General features: G+C 48.2%; 1 protein-coding gene across 2 annotated transcripts in view; it reads left to right on the top strand.

The window, feature by feature from the left end:
• Positions 1-23,537, top strand: part of LOC121670076 (vascular endothelial growth factor receptor kdr-like) — a 120,762-nt gene that overhangs the window by 43,696 nt on the left and 53,529 nt on the right. For both annotated transcript variants that reach the window (XM_042039827.1, XM_042039826.1), the window contains exons 4-10: positions 3,426-3,553; positions 5,863-6,022; positions 7,311-7,447; positions 8,889-9,048; positions 9,823-9,940; positions 11,570-11,745; positions 22,155-22,305. In XM_042039827.1, coding sequence (XP_041895761.1) covers positions 3,426-3,553; positions 5,863-6,022; positions 7,311-7,447; positions 8,889-9,048; positions 9,823-9,940; positions 11,570-11,745; positions 22,155-22,305 — 1,030 coding nt within the window. The remainder of the gene's footprint in view (positions 1-3,425; positions 3,554-5,862; positions 6,023-7,310; positions 7,448-8,888; positions 9,049-9,822; positions 9,941-11,569; positions 11,746-22,154; positions 22,306-23,537) is intronic.

Raw genomic sequence — 23,537 nt, 5'->3', positions numbered from 1 at the left:
GATGTTCCAGCAGATCATTTTTCCACGCCACCGTCAGTCTGAACTACCGAGGAGTTTCATGAAGGATCAGGTTTTTTGTCTGCACAAACCATAACAAAGGTATCAGCTGGCACTTGATTAGCTCAGAATTTATTCTTTGTCATTCTGTTAAGCCCCAAAGCTGAGCCACTTTATATTTGCTTATCTAAGTGAGCAGTCCAGCTGCCTGGAAAGTGCTGGAAAGCCTCTCCTTCCCTATGACACTGCCTTGCTCCTGCTTAGGAGGGGGCTTGGAGCAGCTGGAGCTGGAGCAGGAGCAGGATACAACAGGTTTGAGCTCTTCTCCATGTCCTGAGGCTCTCTAGTGCTTGATGACTGAGATCCTTGAGGCTGTCCCATCCCTGGAAGTGTCCAAGGCCAGGTTGGATGGAGCTTGGAGCACCCTGGGACAGTGGGAGGTGTCCCTGCCCATGGCAGGGGTGGCACTGGGTGAGCTTTAAGGTTCCAGCCCAAACCATTCTGGGATTCTATGGGATTGTTTTTTTCCTTTTGCACAGAGTTCCACAGTTAGGGAGGAAAACAAAGCCTCCCTGACCTCAGGGACATACCCAGGTGCTTGACCTTCCCCTGCAGCTGCCTGGCCCTGTCACTGCAGGGTCACTGTTCCCTCATGGCCAAAGCACAGCCCTCACCTCCTGGCTGAGCTCTCATGTCAAACCTGTAGCAGGGCAGCCCTACAAGCAGCATTCTCACACCAGGAGCTAAAATCACAGAATATTCCTGGTTGGAAGGGACCCCCAAGGATCATCGAGTCCAGCTCTTAAGTGAATGGCCCATACTGGGATCAATACCACAACCTTGGCTTTATTAGCACCCTGCTCTGACCAACTGGGCCAATCCCAGTGGAATCCCAGTGGCTCCCACAGGTATCCGCCCCCAGGTATCCACCCCCAGGCATCCCACCCCCAGGTATCCACCCCCAGGTATCCCACCCCCAGGTATCCACCCCCAGGCATCCCACCCCCAGGTATCCCACCCCCAGGTATCTCACCCCCAGATATCCCCCTTGGGTATAAACTGGACAGAGCAGTGAGATAACACAGATCACTGAGATAACACAAAGCCCAGAGATAACACAAATCACAGCCATCTGCTCTAGGACACCCCACAGGCTTAGCAAAGAGGAGAACCCATAAAATAGAAAACCTTTTTCTCTTTTTTTTCATAACACAGTGAGAATGATGCCCAGGAGACCCAACACCCACGAGTGATTAACAATCAATGGAGCTGAAGCCATCCTTTCCTTTTCCCAAGCTTTATCACCCAGAAACTGCCCCTTGCTGCTGTTAAGTGCACGGTGATTTTAAGATACCATGGAGATTTCAAATAGTGATGGTAGAAGGCCAGATTTATCTCTTTTGGCTTCCAATTCAGATTGTAGCTTATCTGGGATAGTTTATCTGCAGCCCCTGGTTGGACACATGGCAGCTGAGGAGCAGGCTGCTATTAAAAATCAATTAGGACTGAAATACAGCTTCTGTCACACACCCTGTAAATCCCTGCTTCCCCTTAGGTGACTCAGTAGCACCACATCTGTCCTGTTTGCAGCTGGAAAAAGGTAGATTCATTTCAGGTCTCTTGTGAATCTGAAAATTTGGTAGAGATGGGTCTTGGAGTTCAGGAGAGAATGGGGTTTAAAAATTATTTCCCTGAACAGGAAATATTTTTGAGACATTTTACTCTGTTTTGACTAAGATGAATCAATCATTGCACAGTTCAATATTTTCCTGCATTTTAGGATTACTTCCTATTTTCTTAGCTGCCTTCTTTTGATTTACGTTACTCCTTAAACAAACAGTGCTATTCTGAAATTCTTTCTAAAAATACTGGCAGAAATAGTTTTAAATTCAGTGCTTCCATCTTTTCAGTCAAAATTTGCTCCTGAATTGTGAATAGTTTGGTATCAGGAAGATTTTTTCCCAGCAAATTTCTTCTTGGCCTATACTCTTTTCCATCCAGCCTATACCTTTGTCCATCCCCCCTCATGTGGCACATTCCTTGTTCTCTCCTTTTCTCCACAGGACAAGAAATAATTGTGATTACATTTCCCCTGACACATTTTTGCCCTTTGTTGCAAATACACAGAAATCTATTTTCTCTGCTTTTTCCTATCACAAATAACCCAAGGATCTTCTTTTAATTATCCAGTGTCTTTTTTTAAAGTAGAATAAAAACAAAAATATTGTTACATTTGATACCTCCCAGCGTGGTTCAGCTGGAGAGCAAGACTGCAGAGGGATTAAGCAGCTCAGGGACAAACACTAAACACATTTTCATAATGTGACTCAACAGGAGAATTTAGCATTTTTGGGAAAGTGCACGACACGCTGGACGGAGTATAAGTATTTCCTATTTGTTTTGGGGCTTGGACCAAGCTACAAAGTTGTGGTTCAAAGATCAGGTTTCTCAGCTCAAGGCTTGATTAGAACCAGGGCCTGCCTGACCAGAAAGTTCAGATGTGTATCTGAAACTTCCTAAATGTGGGGAGATTAGAGACCCAATGTTTTAATTCTAATTAATCTCTCTCACATAACGTTTCCTGCAATGCCCTTGCTCCAAAGCACAGCCAGAATAAACCGCTGGTGTGGAGGAAAAGCCAGCATGGAAAGACAGTGCTAGAAATTAGAGGAGTCATCCAGATTTGGGGTTTTTATCTGCCTCACGTTCAGTGCTCCTGCTCAGCCCCTCATCCCAGCTCCCCACACGAATCCCACATCTCTGGTCCTTGCACAATGCCCCGAATGCCTTTGTAAAACACCATCATCCCCCTCACACGTGGCCTTTCTGACACACACACAGCCCCAACCAACATCTGCTCTCCCCCGATGGAGCCCATGGTACATTTTATCTGCTAAGGAAAAAGTTTCCAGTTTTAGAGCTAAAATGAAGCTTCAAACCCCACAAAAGGCAGCAGGGCCACTCTGCTGTGTCCATCTGTGCCTTGGTGTGTTTGGGGCTGAAGCTGGGGTGGGCTGTGGAGAAAAGGAGCTCCAGCTCTGCACTGAGCTGATTCTCTGAGGTTAATTCCAGGTGACAGCACTTGGGTATTTCCATGGCATTCCTTAAGCAAAGGCTGTGGTCATCAGTCAAGAAATGCACATTGATATCCCCAGATGAAGGACAGGAAGGCTCCCAAGGCCCAGGTGTATCTTGGCATCTTGAGTTGGTAATCCATGAAGTTTTTCACGTGTCTGCACACAAATGTGCCATTCTGGGCAATTTCTGGATGAGCGTGGGGCTCAATCCAAGGAATTGGTCACTGGCCCTAATCCCTGTGCGACAGTGGTACTTGCACACAAGCAGGAGGTCACTGGATGTCCTGACTCCAAGGGAGCTCAGTGCTCACTCTGCAGTGCCCTTCCAAATCCACGTTCTTTTCCCTGCAGATTACAGGAATCCATTTGTGGAGATGCACTCGGAGCACCCTGAAATCATCTACATTGTAGATGAGAAGAAAACAGTGGTTGTCCCCTGCCGGGTCACCTCTCCAGACATCAGACCCAAGCTCACCCAGGTAAGACGTGGCTTCAGAGAAACTCGGTTCAAGGTCTGGGCTGCCAACGCAGTGGGGAAAAACATGGATTAAGATGTATAAACCTGGGTAAATCCAATAAAAAATAGCAAAGACACTGAAAATCCAGAAACATGAACCTGTTCTTGCAGTGTGTTACTGTTGAACTGGGTACAAAGATTTTTGGGGGTTAGGCTGAGTTTATCACATATTTTTCTCGTGTTGTGGCTTGATGTTCCTCCATCAATTGGCAGCGGTAGATGACAAAGCACTATTTTCCTTCAAAATTCTTTGTGTAACACCTGGCCCTCTGAAAGCTTCTCTCCTTTATACCTTGAACCTCCTCAGAACAGTTGCCCATTTTTGCTTCATTTCATCAATTCAAACCAAGTTTCAGCCCTGGGAATAGACAGATCCAGCATCCATCCCTTTGGCAGCAGTCACACCTGAATGTCAAGGTTACAGCACGGTCTGTGCAGGCCAAGGCTGTTTGGGATAATAAAAATGGAAATTTAAGGTCTGGGCCCTGATCAGTCAATGGATTCACTCATTTAAAGGGCTTCAGAACTGCTCTCCAGAGTAGCCTGTCACGGAGTGAACAACAGGACAGAGGTCTCCTGGCTCCAGTCCTGCATTTTACATCAGGAATTCTGTGCCTTTCCATTCCCCTGCCAGGCTGACAGCTCGGGAAATCCTAATAGGGACGGGAGCTCATCCTGTGCCCCTCTTTCAGCCTGTTCTGGAGGGGCTGTGAGGGATGAGGCTGCCCTGGACATGGCAGAGAGGGGTCTGAGCACCTCTGCTCCTCGTGGCAGTTCCATGCCTTGGATGTCCCCTTCCCCTGGGAGGCAGCACAGGGAATGACAGGGCCTGGGACAGTGCTCCAGCTCCTGCTGGGACCCCTGGCACATTCCCGGTAGAGGTGCAGGGGGACAGCAGGGCCCTTATGGCTTTGGAGATCTCTGTTTTTAGATCTTGTCAGCAGGGATTAAAGGGGGGAACAAGTTCTCACTTTCCCTCCTTGGCTATAAAAATGAAACATCCCCATCTGATTTGAGCCTGCTTCCACCAAATTCATGGCTGGAGCAGTGCTGCTGACCCTGGCAACCATCACGTGAGCCTCAGGCTGGCCTTGGAATTCCCATCTCCACGTTTATTCCCTTATTGATGGGCAGCCCTGCTCTTCCTTCTTCCCAGCTAAATTCCCGGTCATTTCTCCAAACACAAACTGCAGCCTCGCTGCTGGAATGAAATCTCCCACTAATTCTCTCCCACAAAAAGTCACTCCCAGAAGATTTCCCCATCCGAGCAGCTGGAGCACAGGGCAGGGAGGCAGAGGTTGGGCACAGCTCCCAAAGGAGCGCTCAGGGCCGGGAGCCGCTGGGACCTCGCGCCTCGGGAAGCTGCAGGATCCAGCCGCGGATGGCACCGCTGGCTTGGCCCTGGCTGGGAATTCCACAGCGCCAAGGTGGCGGCTTCCCGTGCCGGGAGGAAGCGGGGTGGGAGAGGGGCGGAGGTGAGCACGGGGGAGGAGAGGTGAGCGAGGCCGTCGGACAAATTTAGAACATCCTCTCCTTCCAAATTCAATCTCCAGGAGACAACGCGCTTCAAAGGGAGGAAAGCCACTGTGATTTCCTTCGAGCAGCATTGACGCTTTCTTGTTTGATTGTTTAAATAGATATTTGTGAATATTTTATGAAGACATTTAATCTGTGTGTGGTGTTGAAAAGGGCCTCCTGAGCAGGGTTATTTTTTCTTCCCCCCTCCCCCAGCCATTGGGGAGCAGAGCTGCCAAACCCTGAAGTTCAGCTTTATCACGTTTTATTATTCTTGTGGAAAATGGACTCTTTGCCACCGTAAATTAAGTTCCTTATGTTACCATTATACTTTAAAATCGTTGCACTCTCTTTAAACATGCACAGAGAAAGGTACCTCTCACTAATACCAAGCAGATCCCAGCCACCTCAATTTATCATCTTTGTTATTAAGAAATTCACGGTAAGACACACAACTCAGACTTTTAATTTTGCTTAATGTGATTTTAATTTGGGGCAAAAAAAGCTTTCTCAGTCTTGTCAGATCTGTTTAGTCACTGATCTGGTTCAGTGTGCATTTGCCACTTCCAGCTTTGACCTTCATGAGTGCTAAAGCATGATGAAGCCTCAGGTCTCAGACCTCTTTCTGCAATTTGCCTTATTTTTCCTCATGCTTCTAAACACAGATGCCACAGCTTGATTCTTTCAAAAGCATTTACAAGAAGCCCTGGCTCTGAGGGGAATGGGAATTCTCACTCCTTGTCTGTTCCCTTGCAGTACCCTTCTTCTGTAGAGATCAGCTTCAAGAGGATGGTGTGGGACCCCAGGAGAGGCTTTGTCATCCCCTCCCACTCCTTTGTGTACTCTGGGATCCTCACCTGCTCGGCCCACGTCAACGGCAGCGTCTTCAACTCCTACTACCTGGCCCAGAGACTGGGTGAGTGCCCAGGGACCACCACAGAGCCTCTGTTTCACAGGCAGCTCCTGCCTGGTACTCCTTGGTTAGCCTCAATTATATTTGATAGATCTCACTGGTCTGCATCTGCAGCAAGCCCGAGCTGGCACGCTAAAAGTAAACTCATTCTTCCTTTTTTTCTCTATTCAATAGAACTTGGATTGGAGCCACTCCTGGTTTTGAAAAATGACCAAGTGCTGAGGTGGTACAAAACAGGAGGGTTTTATTCAAACCCCACCAAGGCTTTGTTTGCTTGGATTGAGCTGTATTTACATTAAAACAACTGCTGGTTCAGGATAAACCAAACAGCAGCTTTCTTTTTGCTTCTGGTCATTAACCACGTGTGATCATCATATAAAAATCTCACTACACCGCTAATTCACATCTTTGCTTTTTCATAGATTTTCTCTTGGTGATTTACTACACCATTTCCCTTGGATTTACAGCTGAGCTTCAGCTCATAATTAAAATCTGAATGTGAAGCAACTAAACATTAAATTTTTGAGTGCTGGGCATTTATATGAAACCAATTAGAATTTATTTTTCTTTCGTTTTCCATGTATGTTCTTTATCTCCTCATTTATCTTCTGTTTACTGGGAGTTCATTCCCATTAGCTCGTGGCATCCTTCTATACAATCAGCACTCAGCTTTGAACAACAGCCTTGTAAATTTGTGTGGCAGCCAACTAGAAGTCCTGTAAATCCCTCTCTTTCTCCTTTTTCTTCCCTTTCGGAGTAATTTTTTACTAAAATCAGGAATGCAGACCTACAAAACCTCTTAGGCCATCGCTCTGCAGCTCAGAAGGACCCAGGAAATCCTTTTCTCTCTTGGGTTACTGTCAGTGGTCTGGGGTGGTTTTGGTACTGGGCACAAAAAACACTGATGGAAGTTCAGAGCTGATGTATTTAAGGCATTGATAACTGTGCAAGAGCAAGATCTGGGGATTCCATTCAGGGGCTTGGGGATCCCATTCAGGGATTTGGGGTTCCCATTCAGGAAGGAAAGGGAGCTGGGCAGGAGAGGGCAGGAGAAACATGTCTGATGTCCAACAAAAGGGGATCCTCTCATGTTGAGGCCCTCGAAAGGATGAGTGATCTTTGGAAACTCTGTTCCGTGGAGCTGATGAGAAGGCTGGAGCCACGGCACATGGAAGAGCAGCCGTTCCTGACTGACTGTGTCCGTGGGATCAGGGATGAGCTGATGGATCCCACCCTGCACGGGGCTGGTGCAAGGAGTGCTGCTGTCACAGCTCCGCCTCTTCCATTGCAGAGGGCAGAATACAGAACCTGGCTCTGAGGGCAACCCCCAAAAAGCTGCTGGTTGGAGAAACTCTGCATCTGGAGTGCAAAGCAGAGACCTTCATCAACGGGCGCATCGAGTTCATCTGGACGTGTCCCCGTGGCAGAGTGAGTGGATGGAATTCCTGTATTCCCCCCTTCCCAAAACCCACAGGGCTGAGAAAACCTAATTATTATTTATTCTGAAATTACCCAACCATTTGTAAGCCTATAATTGATTGAATTTTGTGTTTGGATGAATCCAAAACTTCTCTGCCCTTCTTGAACCTGCAGATTAAACTGCAAACCTCAGGCTAAATAAACCCTTGTCAAGAAAAGCCAGGAATGTTTCCTTCTTTTTGGGAAGAAAAACTCCCTCATTCCTTCTGTCCTGGCTGTCTCATAGGGACAAATCTCAAGTGCAGGTTGTAACTTGTCAATCTCCCCATCTATTTTGGTATTTATGAAGTAGGAAAATGCAAAGGAAAACACAACTGAACCTGTGGAAATCATCTGCAAAGAATGAAATCTAAATTCTGAGTGTGGGGTCTTGAGCTTTCTGTGGATACAACACAAAACTGCCAAATCTGAAGTAGAAATAAGTCAGAGACTGAACATTTAAGGTTCCAAACCCTGTCACTTCTAAAAAAAAAAAACAAAACAGAAGGGGATCATTTCCCAAATCAGTTAATTTATCGGAGATTCTACTAATTGGTCTGAGAATTAAAAAATTGGAGTTTTTTCTTTTTAGTTCAGCAAAATACACATTGCAAAGAAGCATCTAAGCCTCTTGGGAAGGTGTAAAATGTGATCCCTAAAATCTGTTTAATTTTGATTTGTTTCCTTAAAATAAAGAATGTCCGAGTTTGTTTTGGTGAGGAAACTACAGAAAACATATCACAGAATTTACAGAGGTGCAAGCAGTACAGTGTTACTGAATTTGGTTTCTTGAAGCCCATATGGTGGAAAAGAGTTGTTTTCCTATGAACTCTCCTTATATTTCTAACATTATAAATGTAAAACTTCTTGGCCAAATCTCCAGGAGGAAAAATCCTATCAAAAGCAATCATGCTGTCTAAAATTCTCCAGGAATTTGCATTGGCACTGGGCTGTCATAATAGATTATATTTCTGTCATAATATATTTCTTTTAGAAAGCAGGAGGTTTTTAATGCAGAAAAATTACTGACTATGACCAAAATCAATTAAAAAACCCTCAAAACCAAAACCTCAGAGCACAGCTCTGACCCTGCAGCAGTTTTGCCCTGAGACCCTTGGGATTTGCTCCTGGAGAAGGGCTGGGATGCATCCCCTTATTTACCTGCCTGCCCAGATTTCAGTACAAAGTGCTGCATTTCCACTCTGTTTCTCTCTCTTATTAGAGTTGGTAATGAAACTTCACACAAGAGCTCTTCCTGCTGATTTGCCTTTTATATGATTTATTTCAGTGATGGAGAGATGTGATCATTTTGAGATGAATCGCTGCTTTTTCTTTCCTGGCAGCCTTTGAATGGGTGAACACGAAAATCCACTTTCTGCTGCTTTCTAACCCTGTTTTTTGTGACTCCCAGCACCCTCACCCCAGAAGAGCGATGGACCAGAGTGATGTAGTGTACAAAGTCGGCAGCAGCCTGACAATTGAAAATGTCACCATGGAAGATGGGGGCCTGTACATCTGCAGGACATTCAATGCCACCAGGCTGGAGGCCAATGTCACTGTCACCGTGTATGGTGAGTGCTGCAGCCACGCCACGATGGACCAGGGACCAGGAGTGTTTGGCTTAAAGGAATTGAAATGGCATTAGGGAGAAATTCAACCAGTTAAAACATCTATTAATTATCGATAGCCTCTAATTAGTCAATGAGAGTCAGCTCCCGTGTCTTCCAACAAGTTCAAGAGGTACATTTAGATGGGATATTGGGAAGGAGTGCCTCCTTGTGAGGGTGGGGAGGGGCTGGAATGATTTTCCCAGAGCAGCTGGGGCTGCCCCTGGATCCCTGGCAGTGCCCAAGGCCAGGCTGGACATTGGGGCTGGGAGCAGCCTGGGACAGTGGGAGGTGTCCCTGCCCAGGGCAGGGGTGGCACTGGATGGGCTTTAAGGTCCCTTCCTGCCCAAACTGTTCTGGGATTCTGGGATGTCTGAGGGAGCTGAGCTGTTTGAAAAAGCTGGCATTGACTGTGGTTGCTGAGGCCCTGGAAAATCCATCCTGCTGGCTCCACATGGACAAGAGATGCCCCAGGCATTCTCCACAGCAATCCAGGGGCAATGCTGGTGCATATCCTCTGCTTTCCACATGAATTCCTTCATGTGGGAACAGCCCCTCCTGGCTGAGGCTGGGCTGCACGGGGGATCTGAGGGAACAGCGGGATCCATTCGGTTCTCTGCAGCTCTGCAGGTCTGTACTGGAAAAAATCTCGTGTGGGAACAGAGTAATTCACAGGTGTGAGCTCTGTCCTGTGGCAGAGCTGCCATTCCAAATGTCCCTGCTCATTTCTCTTCCCAGAAAAACCCTACATCACGGTCTCACACAAGAAAGGGCCTTACTATGAGATTACCTCAGGACACAAGTCCCTGAAGCTGGCTGCCAAGGTGGACGCCTTTCCTCGGCCGACTGTCACCTGGTGAGTACCCCATCAACATCAGGAACGCCTGGCCTCCTTTAGGGATCCTGTCTGGAATAGATCACCCCTGTTCCTGGCCATACAGACCAGAGATGGGAGCTGGGAATGCCCCGAGCTGTGCCTCTGCTCTGGGCTGCCTGAGCTCTGGCAGGCTGGGCAAGCCAGCCCTCATTCCCAGGCTATTTTCCTCTCTTAGCCATGCAAGAGAGGTCCCTCCAGGAAAAATGTGTGTTTCACTTTCCCTGGGCACAGAATTGTTTGGGAGATCCAAGGAGAAAGCTCTCGGGGAAGGGGTGCCTGTTCACCCCCAGCAGTGCCGGTCAGTCTGGGAGGGGGCAGGGGATAAGAGAAAAAGGACAGATTTTTAACAGAAGAAATTGTTTCTCTCCAGAACTTTTAAACAATGTCCTCCAATCCTGTGCCAGCAGATCCTTGCAGACAGTGCAGTGAATCCTCCTGAGCAAACTAAAGGCTCCACCAGGATTGCAGTGGATTTGCTAAACAGCAGCTCCATTTGAGTCTCTCTTTACCCTTTCATCACTTGGCCTCTCTCCTGCTCCATTTTTAACAATCCCATCCAGTGCCTTTTACATCTTTACCTGCATCAAATCCAGCGGGTGCCTGTCCTGGCAGAGAAGGTGGCATTTCCCTGGAGCACCTGTCCTTGGCCAGCTGAGAGACTGGCAGGCAGCAAAGGCTTGCTCAGGGCTGGTCTTGCTGCATTTTATTAGCAGTGAAATAACATGAAATCCTCTAATTTCAGTGGAGTCAGTGCCAGGAGGTCTTTTTAATTGCTGCTGTTATTTAGGGATGGGGATGTTTTGGGAGCTGAAGTGGGGACCAACCCCTTCTCCCTGCCAAGCCTTTGTTCCTGGGCTCAGCATGGAGCTCTTTGGTGGCTGCCTGGGACCACCAGAGCTGCCTTCCCTCAGAGCCCCAGCTGTTGATGTTGGAGGTCTCTCAGGATGGTTGTTTTTATGACTGCAAAGGAAGTTTCCAGCATCCTCAGGCAGTGGGAGATGCCCAGTATCCTTCCACCAAGCCTAAAGCTCTGTGTGTGGCAAAGGCTGGCCTAGTTCCTAACCATAAACCTTCGTGTGGGGTTAGCAGTGGAGAGGAGCCTCTCGTGCAGATGCTGCTCTCCTGCCCTGAGGGAATATTCCAGGCTGGGAATTCCTCACTGGCCTCCCTATGGACCAACCTTGTCCAGGTCACAGTTTAACTTTTCCGGAAAGACTCGCACAGACATCCTGAGAGACAATTCTGCTGAATTAATCTCTTCCTTTAAAACTGAGGACACACATTTTGCTAATCCATGTTTTCCACACTTCGTGTTGCCCATCCAGCTTCATCTGGGGGCATTTAGATCACAGTTGAGCCTGTGAGAGGCTCTGTTCACTCAGACCCAATAAAACACCTTTCCTGTGTGGAATGAATCCATCCCACAGCACTGCAGATGTGAATCAGTTGTGGTGTGGATGGATAACAGGAATAAATATCCAACCCAAGCAGTGATTCTAGACCTGCATTTCCCTTGCTGGGATGACCCTTTATCCCCCCTCAAGTGGGTGACAGGGTTTCTGAGGGATGACAGGAACATGATGAGCCTTGATGGAACTTCCCAAACAGGTACAAGGACGGCAAACTGATCAAGGACAACCACACCTGCTACGAGCCAGATCCACTGAAATACAGACTGGGAATACGAGATGTGAGGCCAAGACACGCTGGGAACTACACCATCGTCCTGAGCAACCCCAAATATGGCCTCTACAAGAACCTCACCATGCAGCTGGTGGTGACAGGTAAGGACTGGGTTATTTATCCTATTTTGTGTGATCCTATTGTGCCAGGCAGCAGGAATGGGTGACATTTCCTGGTGTTGAGCTGATAAGAGCTGAGGCAGCACTGCACAGAGATCACCACCTCCCTCAGGAACCACTGAACCCCTCATTTCAGCTGCTCTGAGGAGTCAGTGTGACGCTGGGTCATTAAAGTCCCTTCCCCTGGGACACTGCACCAAGTGCTGGGACAGTGGCTCCACACAGAGAGGTGGAAATGCCTGGAAAGGGCACAAACTTCACATTTTTATAGGAGTTTAGGAGGATATCGAGTGGAGAGGTCTTTAGAACCAGGGGCAGAGTTTCCCAAGAGAAGGGCTGGAAGTTTCATCCCTTGGGATAAAGCTTGGGCAAAGCACTGGAGAACATCTGCTGGGACAGGAAGGGTCCCAGTGGGGCTGACAGAAGGAACTGGAGAAGCTGCCCTGGCTTTTATGTCTGTCCATCATCCTGCTCCAGATCCACCTTCCAAATCTGTAGTTGCTGTTCTCTCACTTCTCTGCTGGCAGCATTTGAGGGACAGGTTCATTTTCAGGGGAATTTGGAGAAAACTGCGGTGCGCACTGAAGAGGGTTCACTTGCCATAGAGGGAAAATAGATGTTGGAATGCCATTTATCAACCTCCCTTGCTGGGCTAATGCAGGACAGAGCCACATTGTCTCTTTGCACATCCACTGCCTGTTTCAATCCATTGAATTTGGCAACAGAGATTGAATTATGAGGCCAAGTAGGAGTTCAGCAAAAGTTAGCTCTGCTTTCCCTTTGTATTTTCCACTTGGGCAGTCTGTAGTTATTGAGACAGGTTTGCTCTCTTTTCTGTGGTGAATTCATCTCTCCTTACCCTCTTTACACCTAAAAATATTCTCAATTGCCCAATTTTTATATATTTACGTATCATTGCCCCATGTCACTTCCAGCCATTGTGTTTTTCTCATTTCACCCTTCAGAAAGGAATAATGCCTAAAAAATGGAGAACTCGTCACTTAGGCATAGGTGGCCTATCAAAAATGGTAAATAAGACACGGTAGCTTAAAAAACCTGAAATAGGACATAAACTAATGTGTGATTTAGGAGAGGAGGGAGCCAAGAACATGCTCATGGTCAGGTCCTGCAGCTCAGCTGAGCAGGAGAAACGTGTTAAGCTGCATAATTTGTCCACTTGAGATTGTTTTTCCACACAATGGTTTTGCCTCTTCAGAGAACGGAAACGTTGAAAGGAAGAGAGAATTAAGAATGATAATAAACTATCTTGTCAAGGTAAATATTGGTGTTTGCGTGCACAAGGGAGCGTTTCCTTGAGGAGCCGCCGTTCCCCAAATAGGCAATCGAAAACAAACAGAGCCTTTTTCTATCAGCAAGATGCTATTTCAGGACTAAACCAGCCCAGCACAAGCTTTTCATGTCCATGGTGCGTCCAAGCTTGGGGCATCCCATCTCTCACACGGTGCTGCTCATCCTCAGCCTTTCCAGGGGTCAGCCGAGCAAAGGCTTCATCAGCAATTATTAACTATTTAATTGCAAACCCCCCCATTTCTCAAAGTCCAGCAGCTGCAGGAGTGTTCCCAACTGTCCTGTGGTGAAGCACAGGAAAAGCACGCAGCAAGTGCCCCTGTTCTGGTGACAGCAAGTCAGGGAATGAGTGCAGGCCAGGGAAACCCCTGCCCAGGGTGCCATGGGGGGAAGCTGGAGGCTGCAGGCAGTGAGGGTTTGCTGGGCTGCAGCAGGACTGGCACACAGCACCCGGGGAATTCTGCCACCCCTGCCAGGCTCTTCCCTGCAGCACCACCCCAATGTGCTCTGTGCCAAGCACTCAGCCCAGGAGAGACTCGTTTCACTGAGATTCATGTGGGTAGAGCCCAAAAAGGACAAATTGGGCTCTTGAAGCTTCTCCAAACTGCCCTTTCTCTTGTGCTTCCCATCACAGGGCAGGGACAGCTTTTTCAGGAGCTGCTTTTTCAGACCTGGGCATCCTTTGCTTTCATTTCAAGTGCACTCTGAAGCTCCAAACTGAAAGCAGATTGGAATTTTGCCCTTAACCCTCCACAAATAACCTGGCACTTATCTGCAGCCATCATGACTGATATCTGGGTATCACACCTGAATAGCTTCAATTGCTTGGAGTTTCAGCAGACTCTGAGACAAGAGAAGGAGACCAAAACACACTTTGTAGCCCCTTTCTGCAGGGATTACCTGAAAGAACCCACCTCTGAGCTGGAGGTGTGATTAATGCCTCTGCTCAGAACCATAGGCAGCCTGCAATTACTGAAGCTGGGATTTGTACGCAGGGATTAGTGGAGTTGATGGAAAAATCCTCTTGGGCTTCCAGTGGACACAGTGGTTGGAGTATCAGTTTTGTGTCGTGGCTAAAAGGTGGAGCCTGCAGCAGTTCAGCACCTGATAAACCTCCTGCTGAGTAATAACCACGTACCTGAGAGTGAGGAGCAATTTCTGTGTGAATAACAGCACTGCTCCCCAAATCCAGGGCCAGCCTTTTATTTCAGAGGTGCATCTGCGGAAGGGAGTGAGTTCTGATCCACAGTGCTAAAGAGAAGAGGGGAAATTACATAAGCAGCCTTTGGCGTGAGGAGATAAATGTCATTTGAATGTTTTCTGTTGCTGCAAGGGGACACTGCAGTGCAGAAATGATCAGTAATCACACAGCCCCCTCTTCTGAGAGTCTCTTCACAACAATCCATCATTAATGTGCCACAGGTACTCAGCTGGCACTCAGCGTGCTGTGACGGAGCCATCAGCTGCATATTTGGGCTGGGTGGAGAGGAAGTTTGAAGTTAATATTGTTGTGAGTTGTTTTTCACAAACAAAGTATAAACAGCAGCAGGGCTCGACCCTCAAATTGCACTGTGCTAATTTTGGCAGTGTTTTACTCACTAATAATGGTGGCAGAGGAGAACCCTTTAAGCAGGATGAGAACAAGATCAGAACTCCCCTGCCTGAGCCCTGTGGGCAGTGTCTCTCCTGAGCTGCACTGCTCCAGGTTTCCTTGGACTCCTCTCCTGGGTGTTTAACTGGGAGCGATCCCAGAGTTCTGCCCCACTGCATGCACAGGGTGTGCCACTCCATGGGAAGGAGTAAAACATTAGGAGCTATTTCCCCCAAAGTTTGATTTGGCCACAAAACTGAGGAGTACCTGCAGAGGGATCAAGTGGAGAAGGAGCAAGATGGGCAAATAACTCCAGAGCTGCAGGGTGGGAACTGGGAGAACAAGGTCCAGCAAGGAGCTGCCTGGCCTGGAGGAGAATCGTGCTGCTATTCCAAAAATGCCTCTGTAAGAAGTGGCTTAGCTGTGCCTCTGGTCACCCCTGCTCCCACTGCAGCTGGAATTTAATCCTGCAGGAGCACATATCTCCACATGGAGTCACCTTGGCTCATTGTAGGACTCAAGTCCCCAGGAGGTAGCTGATTGCATTTTCAAAACACTCCTTCTTTACATATTTACACATCAAACACTGTCCAAGAAGTGGCGGGTTGCTGTGGTTTTGTTTTGTTTGATTAAATTCTTACTGAGAAAAGCTTCAAGAAAATAATGTTCTGAAGAATTTGGAAGGGAGGGAGCAAGGAGAAGGCACAATCCTAGCAAACAGCTTAGCAAACAGCTGGTGGCTGAAAATCTGAGCCAGCCAAGCAGGAGAAATGTGGGAGAAAAGAGTTATTCCGGGCTGGAGTGCAAAGCGGTTTCAGAACAAAACATAAACAACCCCCTCAAATCTATTTCTGGGCAAGCAGACTGTGTTTCATCCTCACCCTTGTCCAAGTCATCTGCGTCCATCAGGGTTCCTGCTGAGCCCTTTCGGAGCAGCCAGCGTGCTCTGGCCACCACCTAGGGAGCGAGGAGTGTACTGAAGCACGACTTCATTCAGAAGTGGGATGAATAACCTCCTTCACCACTTTGCCTTTCTTGTTTGTCCCAAAGTTTCTCTCCTGTGCTCCCTCCAGGCTCTTCCAGCAAATATTGCTTTGGGCTCCAGCTGCTCCAGCCAACTGGAGTCACATTCCCTCCTAGAGTCCTTGATTCCCCAAGCTTGTGCTGTATCTGTAGGAAAAGCAGGATTAAGTGGTGGAAATAACCTCCACCGTGGGCAGCAGAAACTCGGGCTCCTGTGAATTCCCCCTGTCCTGGGAAGGACTGGAATGAGAGTGGAGCATGGTGCTGGTTACACCTCAATCTGTTCCCAGGCAGAAGCAGCTCCACAGCACTGAACGATGCACATTGCCCTACTCTGTAGTCAGGCCAGCTCTTCATATTCTGGTTTAAAAATCAAAGGCAATTCTGTGCCTGACCTTCCTTGGATTGCAAGGGATGAGTGGACATCAAAGGAGTCCCCAGTGATCTCCACAAAAGCCAAGAAGTATGTGGTGATCCATGAGAACAAAACCCCATCACCTCCCCTGAGCCTGAGCAGGGAGAGGGGAAGGAGCCTTGAGGATGAGGTTAATGCAGCTGGGCTCTGCCAGGGCCGAGGAAAAGAGCTCTGAGGGTGGGGGATCTCAGCTCCAGCCAGTGCAGGACAGAGGGCACATCCCACAGTCCCTTGTGTGTGGAAGGGTCACTGAAATCCCTGAGCTGAACACTGTGAGAAAGAAGAACTTCTTTGGATTCTTGGTGAAACCCGGCTGATGTTCAGGCTGGAGGACTGAGCCACACAAATGCTGTCCCTTCCCTCGCCTGCATGGCCCAGGGTCCTGCCAGGGCTTTCCTTTGTGGACCACATCCAGCTCCTGCCCAGCTCCTTGGAGGATGAGCCACTCAGGAAAAGTCAAAGCAGAAAATCGAATTTTCCACCTCCTGGGCCAGCCGAGCAAACTAGAAATCCCAAAATAAAACCCATCCAGCCTCTTTCAATGTGTTCCTCCCCAAATCCATGGCTTTGCTTTCCTCCTGGGTTCTGGGAGCAATGTCTGTAGCCCATGGATGCAGGATGCAGAGCTCCAATCCACACTTCCAGCCTCCGTTATCAGGCACAGGCAGGAGAGAAACAACTTTTTCTGGGGGATTGATGAAGGAAAAGAAGAATGCAGCAGCACAAGGAGGCTGCAGCGGCCCTCTCACGTACACTAATCATGAACAAATCCTGAAGAGTTTTCTCCCTGACATCATCCAAGCCCTGCACACTTGCAGCTCCCAGGAGAGCCCTTGATGAAAAAGTCAGATGAGCTATTTTCATTTCTCTGGAAGTAGCCAAAGCAATTTTAGGAAGGGGAAGGTGGGGCCCTGCTGGAGTTTGCCAGAAAGATCCGAAGCATTCAGCTCACATCTTTGCAGCAGCAATCTCTGTCTGACAGTCCCCAAAACCCAGAGTGAGGGAGGAAGAGGCAGCACTTGCTTCCCACACTGTCCCTCAGCCAACCTGCAGGTACATTAACTGAGTTTGGGAAAGCAGGCAAAGGGGACAGAGAGAAAAATCCCCGAAAATTGCTTGCTCTGCTTAAAATGAGCCGTTCATCATCACTCATTTGCTTCTGAACTCTGTAAAAAAAATAAGACGGGGAGAAACAGATGAGAGAAACCCCTTTTTTGCCCCAAAGCTGCATTGGGGGTGAATGACAGCTCTGGGAGAGCACTGGAAAAGAGATTTCTTCCTGCTCTGGGAAGAGAGAGGCATCCAAAAGTGACACAGGTCAGGAAAACCCAAACCAAGCTGCACCATCATTTCAACACCAAAATTCCCTGTGGGGCAGGTCAAGTTCTCTGTGATTTCTCCTAATACCTGCTCCTCCAGGATCCAAGTGCCTGCTTCTCTCCCAGCCCTGGCATTCCCAGCCCATTCCAGAGGGTCACAGTGGAGCAGCTGGAGATTAGGCAGGGGCATAATCCTGACCCTAATCCTATTCCTGGTCGTGGTATTGACTCCCAGAGAGGTTTTGGCCACTCCTTTCAGCTGTTTCCTCACAGGTACCGTGGGGACAGGGCCGTGCACCCACCTGAGAGCAGCTGTGGGTGCAGGGTATGGGAAAAAACAGCAAACCAGCTACAACCAGCCCTAGAATAGCTCCCAGTCAAAATCACACAAGGCAGTGGTCAGTCTGAGACAAAACATGTGTCTTCAGGTAATTTCACTCAGTTTTTTCTTTTTTTTTTTCCTTTTAATGGAATGGAAAGAAATGAAATGTGAAGTGAACCCAGACAACTTTGTCATTTTTGGGTTTTACTCGGAGGGAAATTTCACCCTTTCCCAGTCCAAGCCTGCACTAGGAAGTTCCCTCTCTACCTTGCAGAATACTCACTTGTATTCCATTAAGTACTGTACAAACATCAGATGGAAGGCTCCCAAGTGCAAATATTTTTTTGGGTTTAGGGAAGCAGAAAAGATAAATAGAAAATAAGTTGCAACTCCATCAAGGGTTTTAATGAAGCCCCATGTCCAGCAAAGTATATAAAATTGAGACTAATGCTTCACTGGCCTCTGTATGTTGTTTTAATGATGTGCTTAATGTAAAAAGATTTTCTGAAGCCAGTTTGAATGGTAGTGGAGAAGGTGCATAAACAGCAGTTCAGTCAGAGGTCACTGAAAGGAAAGCAAAGTTTCTCTAAAAAAGGCAGAGAAACTTTCTCTGTGCTGTCCTCTATATTTGGATGCTCCTTTGGGTGACAGGTGTACAACCCCTCATGGCACCTGCAAGCAATTCAGGGAAAGAAGGGTCCTGCAGAGGGGTTCATGTCCTAATCCTTGTACAGATTATCTGCTCCTAATGCCACAAACTGGAGATAACAGCAGCGAGGAAGGTGAGATTTGCATAATGCTGATCAATTTGAAACCCACAGTAAGCAGAAGTGCTTTTTGATTGCATATCCCAGTGCAGCAGCAGCCAAGTCTTTAGTTATTCAGGTCAGCTCTCACAGCAGCAGTTGCACCCCTGCAAGGCGAGCTGGGGATACAATCACACTTTTCCAGCCAGAGAGGATGAAAAGCCATTTATTTGGATACATTTAAAGCCATCTGCACAGCCCACCTTCCCCACACAGCCAGGGACCAGAAAGCTTTTAAGGTTTGTTTGGCTTCTGCTCGAGAAAGCTCAGCCTGGCGAGGGCCGTGGCCAAGGGCTGGGAGCAGAGGCTGGGGGGAGCAGGCAGCTCCCGGGGAGGAGAAGTGGGATAGGGAAGGAGGGAAGGAAGGGTGTGGAAGGAAGTGCTCTGGCAGTGCTTGCAGAGGGATTTGTACCCACAGCCTGCCCCACGCTGGACATGAGCAGGGATAGGGGTTTGTGCATAACCCCTGTGCTGCTCAGCGAGCAAACCTGAAATGGAGAGCAAAGCTCTGTCTGGAGGGGGATGGAGAGAGTTACCTGAAACTCTGCTTGGTGCCCCCTTGATGCCTTTTCCTGGTCTTAAAATCAAGAGTCGTACATGGTTAGAAGGGGAAAAGGGATTTTACCTTGGTATTTATTTTAAGGATCCTTAGGTGCACACGTTCAGGTCATGCATCGAGATGCACCCCACCAAGTCTGCCCCCAAAGATCGGGTATAACCTTATAGGGGTTACTAATTAGCAGATCTATCAAAGATTCCCCAATGAGAGGCTCAAGTGAGCTCCCCTCCCCAAGGAACCTTCCCCTGGATGGTTCTATCTTGGTTTACAGAATGTGTTCTGGAGAGGACCTTGGGCTCTGGGACACACTGATCCCTAGCTATGAAGCTTCTAAAATGTTTAGTCTCTCAGCTTGACAAACAAGTCCAAGAATGTAGGCAAAACCCTCAGTAACGCCAGGCTCTGGGCTCAAAAGCCCTCCACAGGCTGATGTGAGAGCTGGGGACACTGTGCAGGTGCCAGCCCTGAGAAACTGGTCTGAGCCAATCCAAAGGGCCAGGCCCACCACAGAAACCAGCTCTTGGCTTTCCATCACCTGTGGAAGTGCTGTAAATAGGGTTTGGCCCAGCAAAGGGAAGGGCAAAGCCTTCAGGGGTGAAATGGCCGTGGCAGGGGCCAGAGGGTTGGAAAGGTTTCACCCCCAGAAATGTCCCCCATAGGAGGACCCCACTTTCCCCCCACAAACCCGCAGTGCTCCAGGGCCAGCACCTTGCAGGGACAGGGGAGCACAGTGGGGTGTGGGAGGGCTCTGTCCCCATCGTGGACAGCTGAGCAGGGTCACCTGCAGGGTGACACCACCTCCATCACCAGCTCTGCAGGGGAAAGGCACAGACTCTTGGAAAAGCTGCTTCAGTCTCTGAACTCGTGCCCACAATCAGCCACCACCTCGCTCTGTGTATTGTGAAAGAACACAGGGGAAGGCATTTCTAGCCAACCCCTCACACTTAAAAAAATAATTGCTTGATTATAAATAATGATTATTTCAATTGATGAATCATTTTGACTCATTTTAGGTCTCGAGTCATATTTAATGTGCCATAATTTTGGCATGAAGAATTCACTCCCCAGTCGTGCATATTCTTGTTAGAATTGGATCAAGTTAAATTAATATTTCTTTTTTAGGAGGAAAATTTAAATGAAAGTCAACCAAGAATATAGAAAAATGTCCTGATATTAAAAGATTGTGATCAACCCTTGTCTCCCCATGCTCCTTCACATACACAAACACCAGTGCCCCTGCCCAAGTGTGTAAAGTTTTGTTTTTACAGCCCAAAACACAACACTTGAGTAACCTTTCGCATAACACTTGTGTAACCTTTCACACAACATTTGTGTAACCTTTCACACTGAACTTCGAGTCTTTCTCCAAGTGAAAATCACACTTTTGAGGTCAGTCCAGGCATGTCAAACACAGGATTTGAGACTGAAAAGCGTCCGAGATAATAAAAAATGTGCTTCTCCCTCTGGGGAGAATTTACAGAATTATTTTTATGATCAGAAATAATTTATTAGTGGGAAATGAGAGGCCAGCTAAGGAAATTCACTGTTAGTCCCAATAGTTTGTCCTGTGAATTGCTCAGGAATCTCCAAGCACTTGGAATCCTACAGCTCAGCTCAGCGAGAGCCACACCAAACAGGGGCCAGCGTTTGGGTTCCTTAGGGGAAATGTTAATCAGGACCTACTGAAGCTCCTTCAAACAGCCAGTGTTTTATGACAGGATGGAATATGGCTGAACCTGCTCCAGTCAATGCTTCCATGGGGTGGAGAAGGAAATACTGATGTGTTTTCAGGCACTGGGGAGGTCAGAAGATCTTTCAGAGTCTGACCATGAGAAATGCCAAGTGAGAGTCCCACCAAGACCCGGGATCAGCCTGGTCAGTCCTCTCTTAAGGGGGCTGGAAGGCAAAAAAAGATTATTTAAAAAAAAAGAGGGAAAGGGCTCAAGATTGATGAGGTGGGCAATAGCTCATATTTACATATCTGGGGCCTCCCTGACAGCAGAAAAAATGAGTTAACCCAAAAAATAGAAATCTAATCTACATTCACTTCCCAGCTTGTCAGAAGGCCTCGGTGCAGAGCAGCCTCTCTTGGCAGCACAGGGGTGTCCCATGGAGGGACCCCACCAATAAATCTGTTTGATTTCCTGTTATGAGAAGCAGACAAAGAGATAGGGCCAGGGATGGGCAGAGCTGTCTGCACAAGGGAAGAGCCTGTGCTTTCACCCCAAACCCAAACCCACCCTGTCCGAGGTTAGGAAAAGTTCACTTCACTTTGGGGCTTTTTTCCCGTTATTTCTCCTTTCCGTGCCTTCCCGTGGGAGCTGGAAGGAGACAGGACAAAGCGTTTCTTTCCTGCTGGCAACGAGCAGCCCTGAAAGTGTGACAAAAAGTTTGCTCTTGAGAGATTTCCAGTGCGAGGGTGTGATCTTGCAGCCCCTCCAGATGTGAGTAATGCCGTGACATTTTTAATGGGTGTGTGGTTGGTGAGAATTTCTTGGCATTTCTCTCCAAGTGTTTCCCCACACCACTCCTTCCTCGCTTTCCTGTCCCCTCCATCCAGTGCACGTTACACACACACAGAAAAGGAAAGATTTCAGATGAAAAAGGTGTTTTGTCCCAAAGCCCTGAGGACCTGGTGGCTGCCCTGCAGAGCAGCAGCTGCCTGATAAGGTTCCTCTCAGGAGCTGACATCAGCACTCCAATCCCCTTTTGCCCACAGTTCATGGACTGATCCCCATCCTGCAGTCCCTGCCCAAGAGTGTTCCATGGCATGAATTTTCCAGAAGTCCGGCAGGTCCACACCAACACTTGGAAGGGATTAGGATGAATGTGGTAGCATTGCAGTGTATTCTGTGAAATGCCACAACCAACACCCTTGTTTCTGTGGAGGAGTATTTTCAGAACTGCTGGGAATTTCCCCACAACACCAGCAGCCTCACTGGATCATCACTTCTCCCAGCAAAATGTTTCAAAACCTTTTATAGAAACATGACCATGGATGTAAATTTGCTCATTTGCATTTTTGTGGGTTTTTTTTTTTTCCTTTAGAGAGACCCAAGATCTATGAAAAGGAAACAGATTTTGATAAGATTGTGCGGGTGGAATTGAGAAGCAAACACAAAATCCAGTGCACAGCAAGCGGGAATCCCGAGCCGAGGATCGAGTGGAAGTGGCAGCCCTGCAACCTCACAGACACCCTGTAAGTGCCATCCCTACGGGTGAACATGTTCCTGAATTGTTGGGTCGTTTCCAGTCAGGTTTTCTTTCCCCTCCATCCTGACTCATCTGAGCTGAAACCACGAGCAGAGTGAAGATCTCCAGGGTTCTGAGCCCAGCTGGTGTCTCTGTTCGTGCGCCTTGTGTAATACCTGAACTGTGTTAAATAAGTTTAAAGTGACTAAAGATCACTGAATTTTCTTTACCTTGCCCAGCAATGCCCCTGTGACTTTCCCAGACCTTTCCTTAGTGCTGCTGAATGCCGTGAATGCTCTGACAAAGGAAAACCAGCAGGATTTGTGGGCAGAGCTAACAAACCTTTTGCCCTGCAAGCTCTGCCAGACAAACCTGCTGAAGGCTTGGCTTCCTTAAATCCATGTGGGATTCATGGCACTTCCCAAGGGCTGTCTTCACTCATGCACGCTGAGCTCAGGCTCCTGTGGCAGCCTCTGTGTCCCAGAAACTGGAAGAGGGAACTGTGTCTTACTGGGGACCCTTCTGTGCTGGAGGCTGAGGTGTGAACACACAGCAAAGTCACTGGGTCAGAGCTGCCAGAGGAAGGAGGCCAGGGAACAGGCGGGATGGCTTTGGAGCTTTGCCTAAAGGAGACATTCCCTCTGCTCCTGCAGTTCCCTGAGCAGAGGGGTCTGCAGAGAGAGGCCTTGGCTGATGCCCAGTCGCTTCCCTGGTAGCTCCTGGGCACATGCAGGAGCCAGGTCCTGCACAGTTCTGACCACTTCAGCTCCTCCCTGCAGTGAGAGGGATGAAATCAGGTTTTCCATCCGTAAAAGAAATGAAGACAAGTCTAGAAAGTGAGAGGGAAAATTGCTGGATGGTGCCTTGTTTTCTCATTTATTGCTGTGAATGGCAAACTGTGAGACAGGGGAAAAACGTGGAGGAGTCCTTTCCCAGGTTCTCTGGTGCAGCACGGAGATGTTGGGAGATCCAGTCTCAGCTTGGGAGGGACCTTGTGTGCCTGCCCAGGGAGGTATCCCGCAGTTACTCTGCTCCTGTGGGAATAAACCCGGGGATTTGTTGGCGTTGTTGGAGGTGCAGGGCAGCAGGAGGCACAGGGGCTCTGCTTGGGAGGGGCTTAACAAGAGCAGGGTGGAAACACCACGTGGAAACAGGTTCTGCATCCTCTAGGAAAGCCACAGAGATGACCCAAAATCTTTTCCAGACCTTTGTGTCTAGGGGGAGAGAATTGGCCATGAG

The sequence above is a fragment of the Corvus kubaryi genome, unplaced genomic scaffold, assembly GCF_017639235.1.
Source record: "Corvus kubaryi isolate FWS band 111438036 unplaced genomic scaffold, C.kubaryi_AGA036_p1.0 37395, whole genome shotgun sequence".
In the NCBI taxonomy this organism is placed as follows: domain Eukaryota; kingdom Metazoa; phylum Chordata; class Aves; order Passeriformes; family Corvidae; genus Corvus; species Corvus kubaryi.
This window is presented reverse-complemented; position numbering and strand designations above follow the sequence as displayed.